Source organism: Neophocaena asiaeorientalis, unplaced genomic scaffold (assembly GCF_003031525.2).
Source record: "Neophocaena asiaeorientalis asiaeorientalis breed wild unplaced genomic scaffold, Neophocaena_asiaeorientalis_V1.1 scaffold504, whole genome shotgun sequence".
In the NCBI taxonomy this organism is placed as follows: domain Eukaryota; kingdom Metazoa; phylum Chordata; class Mammalia; order Artiodactyla; family Phocoenidae; genus Neophocaena; species Neophocaena asiaeorientalis.
Window position 1 is genome coordinate 5,571,710 of NW_020174438.1, and position 16,408 is coordinate 5,588,117.

The window sequence follows — 16,408 nt, forward strand, 5'->3', positions numbered from 1 at the left end:
GTATGTGAGCCTCTCACTGTTGTGATCTCTCCCGTTGCGGAGCACAGGCTCCAGACGCGCAGGCTCAGCGGCCATGGCTCACGGGCCCAGCCGCTCCGCGGTGTGTGGGATCTTCCTGTACCGGGGCACGAACCCGTGTCCCCTGCATCGGCAGGTGGACTCTCAACCACTGCTCCACCAGGGAAGCCCGAGGCTTTCCCTTTTTAATTGTATATACTTCAGTGACATTTGCATATTTTATATTGAAGATGTATTACGTTTGAACCTTTTTTGGGTTACTAAATAAAGGAATAGTCAGCAGGGCCAAACACCCTAGAGAAGTCAAGTAAAATGAAGGCTGAAATATGTCTGTCGGATTTGGAAATTAGGAGATCGTTATTGGTGTTGTGGGATCAGAAGTGATTTCAGTGAAGAAAATATAGGATATCAGGAAATTGACTAGTGATTTCGACCTTTTTTTAAGACCGTTTAAGGCAGGGTTGTGGTTAGGACGTGGCACTGAGGAGGCACGGTCTGAGGGTTTGTGGAGGAGTTTTCTTCCCAGTGTGTGAGAACTTTGAGTATGTGTATAGCCTGTGGAGAAAGGGTAGAGTAGGAAAATTCAAAGAGAGATGACTTCAAGGAAAACGATTTCAGAACCTTCCTCGTTTGCCTGATCTGTCCAGTGATGATTAGACTCCTCTCAAGATTCAGAATAACCAGGTAAAGTGGTGTTGGGCAAGACCACTGTAGAAGGAAAGCCTCGAACTTTAGGTTATGAGGGCTTTGTTTAGATGGACTTTGAAGTCCCTTCCAGTCTTCAGTTCTACAAATCCAGCTTATCTGAGTTGGTCATGCTAAGCATGGACCTGACAGAAACAAACACCTGCTTTAGTATGAATCTAGACTTATTAGTGAGAGAGATAAGAATGAAGAATTTCTGTTTCTTTTGAGGAGCAAAGCATTCTCCCAGGGTCCAGTCAGGAAATCAGAGTTAGCACTTCCTCCAGCTCCTTGTCAAATTAAGAAGCTCTCATTTTCTTTTAAATGCCCCTCTCTCTCCTTTTCCCAAGAATACTAATTTAAAATCTGCCTTGCCAAGAGTCAGTGTATTTTGGGAATCCATTTCTTCGCCTCACCAGGGTTACAGCGAGTCATGGCTCTGACTCCATTCTTCCTCAGAAATCTGTAATATGGTGGAAATAAAGACCTCCTGCACTTGTGCCCACTTCCTGGGGAAGGTTCTAGGCTCTGGGCTTCTAGGAGTAACTCTCTTCCCCCCCTAGAATTGGAATGCCATCTAGTATATGTCACATAGAAACTTGGGGTTAGACTCCATCCTTTGAGGGATTTTCAATATTATTGTAAACTAGGAATAATATGCTTTTGTATAGAAATTTCTCAGGTCAAATGACTTTAAGAGGTGGCTTACACTTTCTGGAGGCCACTTTGAGTAGAAACAGTAGAGCATATATATATCTGCCCTAGTAACTCTCCTAAGCTCTATTAAAGAGCAGACTTGATTTCATATTCCTCATTCTTCTTCCTAACCTTAGGTATCCTGGCACAGATATAAGGTCTAATTAAGTCCCCTGCTTCTTGGTCAGTTTCTGTCCCTTTTACACTCCACTTTTGGCCCATTGAAGAGAGCGGGAATGGATGACAAGCACATGGCAGGAGGAGCCTTATGCTCCTTGAGGTCCAGAGAATAACAGTAAGGATGATTCCTCTGGGTTCTGCCAGGTTCTGAAGTGTGTCTTCTAAGAGGGTTATTCAGCAGGTATGAATCCCTGTCTTCCTACCTCATCCACCCATGGATAACTCAGCCCACAGGAGAGCCATGTCATCAAGGCACATGTATTTGGGTCCAAAGGATAATACTGTGAGGGAGTGAGACTTGAAACAGAAGTACACAGAACTCCTGAAAACCAGCGCTAAGAAGGTTTCTTTGGCCTGTGAGAATTAGCTGCCCTTTCTATAAGTCCCCTGGAAAGATACATTTATTCCACATAGACTATGGCCACTTTCCTCCTGAAATGTCCTTGTAAGGGAAGGGAAAGCAGCAAGCCCAGGTAGTACAAATTACAAGGGTCCCTTAGTTCTCTTTAGCCATGGACTATTAGCCCTGTCCACGTTTCCCAGGGTCCCACATTGCTCTTTCATTCACTCAGGGTTGCCTACTGCAAATTGGTTTATAGTTCCTGCTCTGATAATACCCATGAAGTCCCTACTTGAAGGAAGGATAAATAAGAAGCAAAGGTAGAGCTCAGTTATGGGCTGCTCCTTCATTATTTCTGCAGCACCTGGGGGACAATGAGAGAAGGGGGGAAATGACCTGTCATTAAGAAGCCTCTGCTTTCTGTTCCTCAAGCAACCTCATAACATTCTGCAGAGGCGCCTCATGGAAACCAACCTGTCAAAGCTCCGAAGCAGTCGTGTCCCTTGGGCCTCCAAGACCAACAAACTCAATCATGCCAAGTCTGAGGGGCTAAAGAAGTCTGAGGTTGATGACATGATTTTGGTTTCTTGCCAGGTAATGTTCTGAGAATAGCTTTTCCAGGTTTTCTGGAGAACAGGATTTGGGCCCATTATCCTAATAATGGGGACCTCTCCTCCAAATTGTATAGAATGTGGGTCTTACCATGGAATTCATAAATGAGTTTTAAGGGGGGCACTCCATGCAACACTGGAAATATATGCAGTAATTTGTATGCCTGTGCATCTTTATGGGGAAAAGGACTAAGTGTTTCATGAGATTTGCAAAGGAATATGTGATACACACACACACACACACACACACACAAAATTAAGAGCCACTTGGTGTATAGAATGAAATACCCAAAGTCCTTTGGGATCCTCTGTAAGCTCTAGATTCAGCAGGAAAAAGAACCCCTCAAAGGAGACTCAGCAATGGATAAAGATGGGACACTACCAACCCATAATTGTGAGGATGCTCCCCAACCCTGCCTTTCATATGACACCTGATGCTTGCTCTTTGGATCTCCCTTCCCTTTTGCTTCTCTGGCTCCTATTGAACAGTATGTTTCCTCTCTACAGTGTGCTGGAAAGGATGTGAAAGCCTTGGTTGACACAGGCTGTCAATATAATCTCATCTCTTCAGCCTGTGTGGACAGACTGGGGTAAGTAGTCACTTGTGCTGGAAGTCAGATGCTAATACACTCTTTGCTTGAATTTATTTTGAAGTCCAGGCTTTCCATTAACTCCCACCAATTAAGTTTTGAGCAAAGACCTTTGGGCTCCGGAATGAGAAAGTATGAAATCCTTGGCTCATTGCGTGCCATGTCCTGATCCTGATTTGTGCCCTGCCCAGACAACAAGTTAGAAGGATCTGCCCTGGTGGTGTACCTGAGAGAAGTAAAATCAGGGATGTGGTTGGCCTTAGCTTACTTGGTGTCCTTCTGGAGGCCACACTACCTGTCCCAAGAAGTATCAGTCAGACCGTGGAATAGAGCTGCTATTGCTGTTGGGCCTGAACCATCACAGGGGTGATTAGTACCTTTCCTCTCTGCAAATAACAGGTAAAATCAGATCTTACTGCTGCCCCTGCTGGGGCCTGGGTGTGAGGCAGACACCTCATATATTGAATATCTTCAGTTCTCTAACAGCTGGAATTGGGTTCTCCCTCTTTTTTAGTCAGAGAAAGCCATTTTGTATCTTTCCTCCTTTTCACTCAATCTGTACTTTTATTTCCTTTCTTCTTCCTTCTCTTTCCTCCAAAGTACCAGATGGGCCCTGAGGTCTAGCCCAGAATTGGGAGGATCAACCCAATATCCTTTTCCACTTCTCTAGCCCTAAGTACAACAGAGCATTCCCCAGCCTAAATCTCTGTATTGAAACAATCACTAGGGTAGATATAATGGCCCATTTTAAGCTACTTTCAAAATATCCCTATTAGGCAGGGCTTGCACAAGTCTTGATTTGTATAATTAGTGACCTCTGCCACATGTTCTGTTCCTTCTCATTTCTACCTTCTCCTCACCCCTCACCACAACTGTGACTCTTTGAAGCTGGCTCTGTGGGTTTTGTGCATTGCTGTTTAGGGCGGTGGACGGGGTGGGGTGGGGATGGAGTCCAAGGACACAAGTGTTCCTATGAGAAGAATCCTGAGCATTTTTATGTGGTGAAGAGATGAGCTGTAGTGCAACATGATGTTTCCAGAAAGACTAATAATGTCCTGGTGCATAATTAGGCAGAAGACTGCCATGATTCCAGAGGAATTAATAACCATCTGTAAAATTGCAATTACTTTTCTTTTGGATGGGCTATAACACCAAAAGAGAGGAAATGGAGTAAAGCAGAAGTTTTGGCACAGAAAGTCCATAATTAAGTATTTATCCACCAACTCGTAATAGCTCGGTGCTAGCTGTTCCAATCAGCTTACATAACTGTGTGAAACCTTGGTGCTGTTCTTTCCTTCCTCCCCTAGACAGACAAGTTAAATTAATTAGGACTTTCTCCACAATATGCCTTGCTGATGCCAATATCAATGCACTTAACAAATAAGTACCTGCCTCCACCATCCTTATGGCCTCAGACTAAATGATGAGGATAGACTGAAATAGACAAAGAGAAAATTAGACACTGAACAAAGCATCTTCTAAAATTAGGATTTACCTGCCCTCTCTGAGATCTGTTACCCACAGATGGATAAAAGGATATGTTAACTAAATTGCCTTCACATAGGTGGGGATGTTGAGATGCAGAAAAGGATTCTCTGAGTGTGTCAACTCTCATATTCCACCAGTGCAGATAGTGACATAGCTTTTTGAGAATAGGAGCTGAATCTTTTGTTTTTTATATCTCCTGGCATGTTTAGGATAAAGTGCTGAAACAAGAATTGTAGACTAGCATTTTTTTTGGTAAATTAACCCAGGAAATCTCTGGAAAATTCCAGCTGTTTGTCAGAAGGTAGGCATTGCCAGATTCCACCAGAAACTTCTGCCAAGGGGATTCTGTTATTTCCTCTCTGGTGCAGACTCAAGGAGCATGTCAGGTCTCACAAGCATGAAGGAGAGAAGCTTTCTCTACCCCGACATCTGAAAGTAGTGGGCCAGATTGAGCACCTAGTGATCACTCTGGGCTCTCTCCATCTGGACTGCCCAGCAGCCGTGGTTGGTGAGTAGAATGGGGGACTGGACCTACGGACCCCTAAGTTAAACCCTCTCCCTCCTTCCACCAAACCCTCATGGGATTTTATGCCTATGAATATTGACTTCTTCAAAATCCCAGGTTTCCACTTTTTTGTACTATAAATCTTGTCCCAGTTTTTGCCTTCTGAAGTACCAGATGGGCCTTGAGCTACATTCAAGACATATTGAGAATCACTCAGAGAATAAAAAAATTCAAGGGGTAAGAAAACAAACATTTCTGTGTGCCCCTGAGAGCTTTCTGTGGGCTAGTTGGAGGTAGAGGGCAAGATCCTCTTACTCCTTTGCCATAAATCCCTTCATAATTTCCCACCAACTCCTATACTTTCCCTCATGTACTCTATTCTAGAGTACTCTAAGTTCCTGGTTTTTGTCCAAAGGCCTTTGTCCTTTAGAGTTAAAAAGACTTCAGTTTGAATCTTGACTCTATCACTTTTTAACTATAATGATTTGGGAAAATTACTTAATATAATAAATGCTCAACAGATGTTTATTGGATGGATGGAAGGAAGGAAGGAAGGGAGGTAGGTTGCATAGAACCTAATGGTGATAAGGCTGACTTCTAAACCAACATGAAAATGGTTAAATCTTAATTTTTTTTATTAGAGGACAATGAGAAAAACTTGTCCCTTGGTCTCCAGACTCTCCGATCCCTGAAGGTAGGATTGATTCTATAATCCCATTGGTACTTCTTCTCTGAGGCAAGGGTCCTCTTACATGGAGACCCCATAGTGGGATCATTGAGGGTAACCAGTGATTCTTCTTTGTTTTCAGTGCATCATAAACTTGGATAAGCACCGGCTGATCATGGGGAAGACAGACAAGCAAGAAATCCCTTTTGAGGAGACAGTTACCTTGAATGAAGACAAGTGAGTGCCCAAATGGGTGAGGTCAAGTAAAATCCATTGGTCATTAACTGGAGGGGTTCTCACACAGGATATTGGGTTGTATCCTGCTTTTGACCTTCAATCCTACCACAAGTATACCCCTCCTCACCCCCAGAGTTCACAATCCCACAAAACTATAGCCCACATTTCAGAATGAGCAGTGATGATACTGCATAGAGTGGTGGGGAAGATGAATAGCTTTTAAACTAAAATTGTACTTGCGTTCAGTCTAACTTCTTTGAATTTGGTATCATTTCTTTTATTTCTTTCTCATTTCAGCACTTCAGAAGCATAACTACAGCCTGCAGCATGTCTGCACGTGTGCACACATACCAGGTTGACAGATTAAGAAAACTGGGTTTGAACCAAATGCAGTAGCAACTTGCTTTGGACCAAGTCCTCCCCTCTAATAGAAGCTCCAGGGGGTCCTTCCCACCCAGACCTCTCTAGACTTTAGTCTGTGCTTAGAGATCTTGTCTGGTTATAGCCATTGTTTTTTACTCCTTTGATCACTTAATTTATAGACCTTTTTGACACTGCCAGGTCCCACTTGTGGCCTATTTCTCTGCTTCTTCAAGGAAATTGCTTTTATTAGTCAAGTATAGGGGCTGCTAGGTTCTATTTCTCCATAGATACACTTGCTTCTTTTCCTGTAGTTAAAGTGTATAATGAACAGGAATCTGACCTTTACCTCCTTTCAGCTATTTCAAAGAGATACAGGGTACCTATGGCTCAGAATTCGAATTTCCTCTAATTCTTTCATTGATTTCTCAAGTATGAATTAATCTGAAAGTGCCCAGAGAAATCATCTAGTCCAACCCTTTCATTTAAATGTCTGGAGAGTCAATTGAATTGTCTAAGCTCATATACTGAGTTGGTGGCAGAGGGGACCTAGAATTCAGAGCTGACAAGCCAAGGCCAAGGCCATGTTCATTCTCATTTGTTGCGTCAAGCCTCGAGAGGAGGATGAAGAGGTGAGGATTTGTAAAAAGGCAGGGTAGGGGAAGGCTATGCTTTGGGGATGGATGCCAGAGGATCTGGGTAGTCCTCCTTCCTGTGTGCTAAGCCCACTAGAAGTCCCCTGACCCAGACTGTCACATTTAGGTGCTTATCTTGGTGCCTAAAAGCCATGGGTATAAAGATGAATGAGGTGGCTTCTCACCTTGAATGTCTTGGAGGGTAGGAGGAGGAAGGACTCACAGACAGAAAAACATTAACCACTCTCTAAGATGGAATTGAAGGCTTCAGTAAATAATCTGGGCATCATTGTCAGATGTTGTTAACCCCAAGATCCAGTCAGTATTTCTGCCTAGCCTGTTGTTTGTCTGCATCAGACTCAAGTAGCTGGGAACAGAAGTGGGGAAAGGAGATGAAAAAACCCAGAGCAGGTCCAAAATAGAAGGATAGAATCAGTTGGTGGGAAAGCCTACCTAGGGAAACATTTCTGGGATGGGGGCCAGGAATGAAACTTCCTGGCAGGGAATTGATGGTTGGGAAGCTCTTCAGTTCTGTCCTGGAATAAGGAAAGAGGCAGGGCAGGAGCCTGCCCAAGAGTTCACAACAATTTTTTCTGACTCCTCAGTATTTCCTGACCCTTCTCAAAAAGGTCATGGGGTTTCTTGAAGCCTTTCTGTTGGGGTGTCAGTTGGGCACATAGATACCTGTAATGGAATCTCCCCTTCAGTTTGGTCAGAGATGTGCTCAGAGAAGTCAGAAAAATAGCCAGCTGTGGGTGTCCCTTTAAGAGATTCCCAAGTCTACCCTTGGTTCATAGCAGTAGTTCCTCGAGTATTTAATGATCCTACTTCAAACTTTGCCAGATCCCACCAATAATCTTGTCTAGCGTTAAGCTACTGTCTCTATCAAACAATTCTTTGGAACTCTGAATGTTTTCAGCTTTTCAGAAGCTCCCTAAAGACTAGGAACTTGGTGACGTGACCCCCATTTGAACAGCTAGGCAGCCATACTGTAGCCAGTTGTCACTGCGTCACCCCTAGGCCCTTCTTATCAGCCTCTACAGAGAAAGCAAGATGGAAAACTAAGCACAGCCACAGTAGGGGAGGCCACATCTGAAGCTCAGCAGGGGTGATCCCATGTTACCAGCCTTCAGTGCCCCCTCAAACTACCCCCATTTTCTTACATGGGGGCACCTGCACCTTTCCATTGAGGCCTCTCCACTCTCCTCCCTTACCTATCATGGAACCACTTTGGCCGGCTTCTCATCCTAGGACTGAGTTGAAATACTTCACCTTTTCCCTAGTTGAAAGTTCCACTCTGAGCCTTGATTCTTGGCCACAAGTGAGGCATGTTAGAAGTTCCTTGGCCTGGTTTATCCTTACTTAGATTCCCTGTGGACCAAGTGAGGTCAGGAATTCTCAGGTGCTAGAAAGATGCCACTGATTTTGACCCTTCGAGTTCAGGATTATATAGCATCAGGGGGTTGATCAGGTGGCCTTTAGTGATCTTTCTGGCCTCTGAAAATCAGTCAGTGACGTCCCAGTTTTGGAATAGAGACAGTTGGGGTGATCTGAGCTTATGGTATCATAATCTCACTCCATGCAGTCAGACCATTTGAATTCACTAACTGAATAATTGTGCTTTAAACCTCAGGCTTGATAGAGGTACCTAAAGTTGTCTAAAGATAATTATAGGAAGTCTTGAGCTTCATTAATTTTCTTTAAATGCTTCCAGGTTGATTACTCTGATAGCCCATATCTCCTTGATATTCATGAGGAAGCACTGGTCCACTTTTCTGAGGCTGGCTAGCTAAGCAGGGAAGGTCATTTCTTCCCAGAATCCTAGAAAATTCTCTCTGGTACCTCTGATTGAGGGTGTGGGAAGAGAGTGTCTACTCAGGTCACCGTTCTGAAGACAGGTGGTAGCAAGAAGTAACCCTGTAGAACTGTATCCCTCTCATTCCTTATTAGATGTCCAAATAAAATACAGGGAGTTTGAAAAATATTGTCCTTGTCCTTTGGTATTTCTGTGCCTGACTTATTTGAGGAAAAAATGTTTTCTGACTTTTCTATTTCCTTGCCCTGCACAGACCCCACCTGTTAAGATTTTCTATTCCTTAACTCAAAGTGTCTATAGATGGGTTGCTTGGTATGTCAGCTGCCCTTACTCTTGTATAATAGAAATATCTTTCCAGGCTGGGCACATGGAGGAGACGAACTGGATTCCTCCCTCCTTCTGTTGCCAGGCCTCTGCATTGGCACTTTATCTGCTCAATGTTTGTGGCTGTGTTGAGTTTATTTGTGAGATTAATGTAACAATAAAGTGAAGTCTTCCCCTCTGTGTGCTTGTCTGACAAAATCTTTGTGTCAGGTCCCCTGGAAGATGGCGGAGCCCAGGCATAGCCCAGCTGCATCTGTGTTTCTCTTAAAGGATCTTCTGAACACAAGGCTTTGTGGTCCTCATTTCCTCCATTGCTACTAGCCCTTTTGCTCCCTCTTACTGGCTGTATGTCCTTGGGCAAATTAGTGAACCTCTGTGAGCTTGGCTTTGTAATCTATAAAACAGAAGTGATAATAGTACTTACTTCACAGTATCAAATGAGATAACCTGTGTAAAGTGGTTGGCTTATGGTAGTCCCTCAAAGATTTAACTGTTTGTGAGAACAATCTTTTATGGTGGATCCCCAGTGTGTGAGAGAACATTTACTTCTAGAAATTTTATTTACGAATTTACTTTTTATAAATACATTTATTTATTTAGAAAGGAAATATTTATTTGGTTCAAACAAATAAGAGGTTTGGGAAGGGGAAGGGTTGAATGAACCTTAATATATAGTTAAAGTTAAGGTCTAAATGATGTTGCAAATAACTGCATTTTACAGATGATAGAAACTTACCTTTTAAGTGTTAATATTTTTAGTATTTAAACAGTGTAGTTATTAAATAGTCAACAAGAAACATTCTATACCTATGACAGTGGTTATCACAATGTAGAATTATGTTTCTACCACTACCCAGATGATATTACCATTCCACCTTGAAAGGTTTTCTGTCTTACTTTTGTCCATTTATTCTAAATATAATAAATGTAAAAAGACTTAACCAATCTGACTCTTAAACAATGAGCAACAGAGCTTCCCTGATGGCGTAGTGGTTGAGAGTCCGCCTGCCGATGCGGGGGACGCGGGTTCGTGCCCCGGTCTGGGAAGATCCCACATGCCGCGGAGCGGCTGGGCCCGTGAGCCATGGCCGCTGAGCCTGTGCGTCCGGAGCCTGTGCCCCGCAACTGGAGAGGCCACAACAGTGAGAGGCCCGCGTACAGAAAAAAAAAACAAAAACAAACAAGCAATGAGCAACAGAATCAAGATTCATAATCACCTTAATAGAATGAAGCCAACAAAATTGTTTTAACAGAGTTTAAAAAATATATTCTGACTTCCATTTTTAAAAAATCTATTGCACTTGCACAGTGGGAGAGAACTTGGATTAACAGAAATTCCTGTGAAGATGACATTGGTGTTTAGTTGATTGCGCATTCTCTATGTAGAAGTATCAAGGACTCTGTGTGTAGGAGATGTCATTTGTAAGACAGGGATGTGTATATAATCTGTGGAGCATCCAGAAAAGGGCAATGGTAGGTAACCTCATTATGGTCTTCAGAGTTGTCATGTGGAAAGTGTTCTTTCTGGCACCAGAAAGCAAGCATTTCCAATAGGTGGAGGTTGCAGAGAGGCGTATCCTGACTCAGTTGGAGGGAAGCATCTACTTTAACCTAGGGACTATACTAATTTATACAAAGAAGGTAGTAGTGTTCACAATTTTGCAGAAGGAAAAGCTAAGGCTCAGAGTAGTATCAAGACACAGTTGCTTAGCACAATTAAATGGACTGTCTCTAAATTCTCTTTCACTGGGAGTGAAAGGTGGGATGATCATTTCCTAGCAATATTGGAGAGAGATTTCTGCATTGGGTGGAAGGTTAGATAAGGAGACTTCCAAAGTCATTTCTAATGCCAAAATTCTTTGATTCTAGGACATATTTATTAAATGGGATTGTGAATCAAATGTAGTTTATTTTTGACTCATTGCCATCACTACAAACATAGACTCATTAATTTGGACTGAAATTATGAGCTTTTTATGCAGCTTTGAAGAGTTGCAGGCTACTGCTCTCAAGAAATCAGAAAGCAGAGACGTACTAGTCTGTGTGTTATAGCTTGGACTCCTCTGTTAGCCGCTACTTCTTCCTTCCATTATCAGTGCATCCTAAGCTATGCTACTATCTTATTTTATGCTTGCTTGTCTGGTCAGTGACCTACTGGCAGCTGTTTCTCACATGGTGTCAAGCATGTGGGCATTGTGACATCTATTTTCTCAGAGACCTTTTTATTCAAGGGTTGTGGTATGTTTCAGAAGACTGGGGCTGCCAGATGCCTGACCAGAATGGAGAAAAAGCTGGGTCTTTACCTGCTTTTAGGTAGTGACTTGTCCCAAGGTTCTAGCAGCCTGATGACTACAAGCCCTGTTCTTTCTTTTCAGCACCTTTATCACACTCTTTCCTGGACCTATGCCCCTAACCAGCAAAGCCCAGCCACCAAAATCAGAGAGGGGAATTCAATCCTGGCATTGTTTTTACTGGAGGCAGAGTAGCCTTCCAGTGTGTAACTAATACAGAAAACCTAACTCTTGAGGGGACCCACATACTACAATGCTGACGTACTCAAACCCTTGAACAGGAGAAATAAGCTGGGGAGATGGGGTGTGGCTGATCTAGTAGAGATACTTGTGTTTGCCAGAGGAGAGACTTCGAGGACAAAGGGAGTGGAGACATATTAATCTCCTGTGCTGTGAGCCTGGATAACGGGAATTTAACTTTGCTTTCATCATTTGGCAAACTAATATGGGATATCTTGGGATTCTGTTGTGAAATTCTGAACTCCTTGGATATACTGGATGCCCTTGTACTTGGGGGGCTGCTATAGTGGTTCTCATCTTACTTATTTTGAAAATGGGTAAGGACATGAGAATTTCATTGTTTCTGGGCTGCCCATATGAAGAGTCAACTACTCTGTTTTGAAGGTTCTACAGAAACTATCCGCCACGTGTCTGAGTTCATAACAGTTTCTCTGTGGTAGATAAGAACCGGTTGGAGAATAGAAAGTACATTAAAGTGAATAGATTTCATAAAGATCAGTTCAGTCACAGGGCTGTATGAAGGGGGTCTGTCCTAAGGTCTGAGGAAGGGTAGCCAGAGAGGAGAATCCAACTGGTATGCCCCATGGAGAGTAGAATTTCAGATATAAAGGCTCAGTATCAGCAGGTAAGGGCTAGGAGGAAGGCCAGGACTTGAAAAGAGTGACAATTAAAGGGAAGGGAAAACGGGTGGGAAGCTCAGCATCAGCCTACATTGATAATCAGATAAGGGGCACCAATACTGAAGTAGACCTAAATTAACAAACCATACTGTATAACTCATATTTGACTTATACATCTCATAATAATTTTAATTTGCTCTGTTTCATGGTGGTAAAATACACATCACCAAAGACTCCATTAGCCACTAAAAACAAGATGATTACTCGAAAGACTATAAAGTAAATTAGACCTGAGATCCTCACCCCTTAGTCATTCATTTGTTAATTTGTTTATCCCCTGGAGAAACTGAACTAGTTGGAGCCACCAGGAACAACTGGCAGCTGAGAGGAGGCATCCTACTGAAAATGGGGACTTAAGGTTCAGCATTCTGAAGCATCAGATACCTCTTAAGCTGACTTGGATCCCAGAACCCTGAAATGTGGCTGTTCTCTTAGGACAGTGCTTTCACTGCAGCTCTCTCAAGGTGGTTTTTTTCTCCCACAGTTCTATTACTGGTCCTAGAGATGGGGTAGATGGTCTCCTTGCTTCTTATTACTTCTTGCAGACATTTCTCCCTCTGCTTTCCCTTAAAACCCCCAGCTTTGAGCCTCATGCCATCAAATTATATCAATTCTGTCCCTTCATTGTTGCTATCATCTACAAAATGTACAAGCCCCTGGGTCATTCCGCCTCAGTTTTCAATAAGTTTAGCTCTTGGCTCATTTCACTCCCCACAACACTACTCCAGATTTAATTCTTCATAATTTAATTACATAAATGGATGATCCTTTCAACTCCCTGACATATTGGTTCCTTGAATAAACAGTCTAACACTGATTTTATCCTTTACCTTTCCCTGCCATTTACTCCAATGGTCATACCTTAGATCTTGTTATTACCAAAACCTATAACCGTTTCATGATCTCAGGCTCATGTATCTGACTGTCTGACCACCAGCTCTGTCTTCCAGATATCTCCTAGCAACTTGATTGCAACACTCCCTTGATTATCACCTTTCATTGTCCCTAACCTGAGTTTCTCTCCTCTCTTCATAAGCAACTTAAATCCCTGGGTCAATGGATATAATGATTCACTTGCATATACTTTTAACTCAGTTTACCTTCTCTTTTTGTCACACTCACTTTGCAAAACCACAATTCCAGTCAGAGCCAGCTCTTTGCCTAACCCTATGCAGCAACCATGCTGACTGGTCTCATTTTAAACTCATGTCCATAACTCCCAGGCCCTTAACACTTCCCAACAATCATATTTCCCTAGTCATTCACCTTTTTATTCTAGATCAGGGGTCTGCAACCTTTTTCTGCAAAGGGCCGGATAGTAAGTATTTTAGGCTTTTCAGGTCATACAGTCTCTTTCACGACTACTATACTCTGCCATTGTAACGAGAAAGTAGCCAAAGGCAATATATAAGCATTGCCTTACATATTGCCATACAACTCATAAAATTTGAATTTTATGTAATTTTTATGTGTCGCAATTTAGTATTCATCTTTAGGTTTTTTTCCCCCAACCACTTAAAAGTATAAAAATTATCGTTACCTAGCAGACTGTACAAAAACAGGATTTGGCCACGGGCTCTAGTTTGCTGGGCTGTGTTCCTAAGTTATTTCACACCTTCTCTTTTCTTCTCAAGTCTCTAATACTGCCTTCTAATACTGCCAGATGATGGCCTTGCTTTCTACTTCATTCATGAAATAATCAGAACATTCACCACTCCTACCACATCTAACCTCTTACCAGCATCTCTATGCATGAATTCAGCTTTCCCTTCTGTTACTGTGTTACCATAGCACAAAACCAAAATATTGTGTAACTTACTGTGTTTATTGTCTCCCCGACTAGAATGTTAGTTTCAGGAGGGCAGAAAGTTTTATCTATTTTACACCCTGCTGTATACCAAGTACCTAGAAGAGTGTTTAGCATGTAGTAAGTGCTCAACAAATGCTTGATTGAACATTGGCTACCAGACCAGCAGGTAGAAGTTTAGAGAATTTTTCTCTAGAGAAACTTACCTCTCCTTCCAAGAGAAAGAAACTGTGCATCTTGGCAGTTGATCTTGAGTGCCCTAAGTGGTATTTTTTTCAAACTTCTTCGAGAAAACACCCACAATAAGAAATCCCCATTTTATGGACTTGACCCAGTACATAATGTGTACATATGATGTATATGTGTGTATGTGAAACCAAAGTTTCACAAAACAATTTCCTTTTTATGTGTGATATATTCTGACATAGTATTTTCTATTCTGTCTTTTGGGGAAAAAAGTTTGTAGCAAGTGATTAAATTGATTTCACAAACCACTAATGGGTTTGCAACCAGAAGTTTGAAAAATACCGCAGTGTGTTCTACTAATCACAAGCCCTGTCTATGTACACAGAGCTTCCAGTCAGTTTTCTAATGCCTAACGCTTACATGCGAATAGATAGCCAAGGATCTCCAGACATTTAAGGAAAGCTTCTGAGAATTCCCTGGCTGTCCAGTGGTTAGGACTCTGTGTTTTCACTGCCGTGGCCTGGGTTCAATCCCTGGTCGGGGAACTAAGATCCTGCAAGCTGCATGGTGTGGCCATAAAAAAAGCTTCTAACAGGAAAAAAAAAACCAAAACACAGCCACGAAACAAAGACTGAAAAACTCATAACATTAGAAATATCGTCAGAGAAATAAGATGCTGTATTCCCAAATGGAACAGATTGCTATTTAAAAGGGGGCAGGGCAGTCAAGAAAGTAGTAAATTTAAAACAGGATAACAGAAACGTGAAAATTCAGAAGAAGAGTTGGAAGATAGAAGCCTTTCAGAAAAACAAAAAGAGGTAGAAATGGGGAAGAAATGATAAAATTATTCTAGGGCAAAACCTGTGTAGTGTGCTTAAAGAATAACTAGTCCAGAATGAAGGAGGATGATGAAGCCCTGGAGGGTTGTCTTCAATTTAAAAAAAAAATAACTAAACTGATAGGCTACCTGATGTGTTTGAAAGTATTGAGAGTTTGGGATAAATTAATTATAGATACTTGAATGCTAAGAAACATGGAAAAAGAGGCAATGGCTAACTTCGGTCAAAAAGAAATGAAATCATATTATGCTAATTTATTCAACCGTGAATAAATACGTACACAGCTATAATAATGTAAGGAATAGTGATTTACCTAAGTAAGATGATATAGATATATTGAGGGATGGAGGATGGAGAAATAATACATGTGTTTATGAGAGGACATTGGAGTGTAAGTACATAGCTTATTTCCTATAGCAAGAAGTAAGATAATAGCCCAGACTGAAAAATCAAGAACTAGAGTATAAGCATGCTATTAAGAAATAGGGAGAAAATCCCAGAAGAGATTTATCTTAAAAGATAAGAAAGAAGTTGTCTCTGGGGAGCAGAAATTCAGAATGTAGAGTGCTGGGGTAGGGTCAACTGTGAAGTACCATTTGATATCTTTAAATGCACTATACTGGGGACTTCCCTGGTGGTTCAGTGGTTAAGACTCCGTGCTTCCACTGCAGGGCGCACAAGGTCTGATCCCTGGTCGGGGAAGTTCCGTGTGATGCGGCCAAAAAAAAAAAAAAAAATACTATATTGGTAAAAATAAAGATGAATACAAGTAGTATAGTTTTTCATTTATTTGAAAATCTTAGCAGTCAGAATGGAGGAACTGTTTCCCTTAGGTATTGTAAGATATAAGACACTGGGAAACCAAGAATACTGATTTAGCACCCTTCTGAAAGAAACTTTTAAAATTCTCCCTGCTTTGGTACTAAACCTTGTGTTGCTTTGTTATTTTACAGTCTCCAGTAACTTGTCAGCTATTGCTGATACCAGCATCTCTAGGAACAGAAAGATGTAATTCTGGCTTCATACATTGTTGTTACCATGGTGGGAGCCAGCAAGTATACTTATGTGGCTTTACAAGTAGCAGGGGGCAGAAAATCTTACTAAAGGGGGCTTAAGTAGGAGGGAGCACCCTGGCAATGCACATGGTAAAGGAGAGGGCTCACGTGAGACATTCCCAGGGTATGCTCAGAAGAACTTCTGTGTGTCCTGCTGTA

The 16,408-nt window shown here is 42.0% G+C and overlaps 1 protein-coding gene across 1 annotated transcript in view; it reads left to right on the forward strand.

Annotated features, from left to right (window-relative positions):
* Positions 1–9,331, forward strand: part of NRIP3 (nuclear receptor interacting protein 3) — a 22,046-nt gene extending 12,715 nt beyond the window's left edge. Inside the window, exons 2-7 of the mRNA XM_024756949.1 lie at positions 2,351–2,512; positions 3,037–3,119; positions 4,976–5,115; positions 5,754–5,806; positions 5,922–6,016; positions 6,314–9,331. Coding sequence (XP_024612717.1) covers positions 2,351–2,512; positions 3,037–3,119; positions 4,976–5,115; positions 5,754–5,806; positions 5,922–6,016; positions 6,314–6,329 — 549 coding nt within the window. The 3' untranslated portion in view covers positions 6,330–9,331. The remainder of the gene's footprint in view (positions 1–2,350; positions 2,513–3,036; positions 3,120–4,975; positions 5,116–5,753; positions 5,807–5,921; positions 6,017–6,313) is intronic.
* Positions 9,332–16,408: the final 7,077 nt, after the last annotated feature.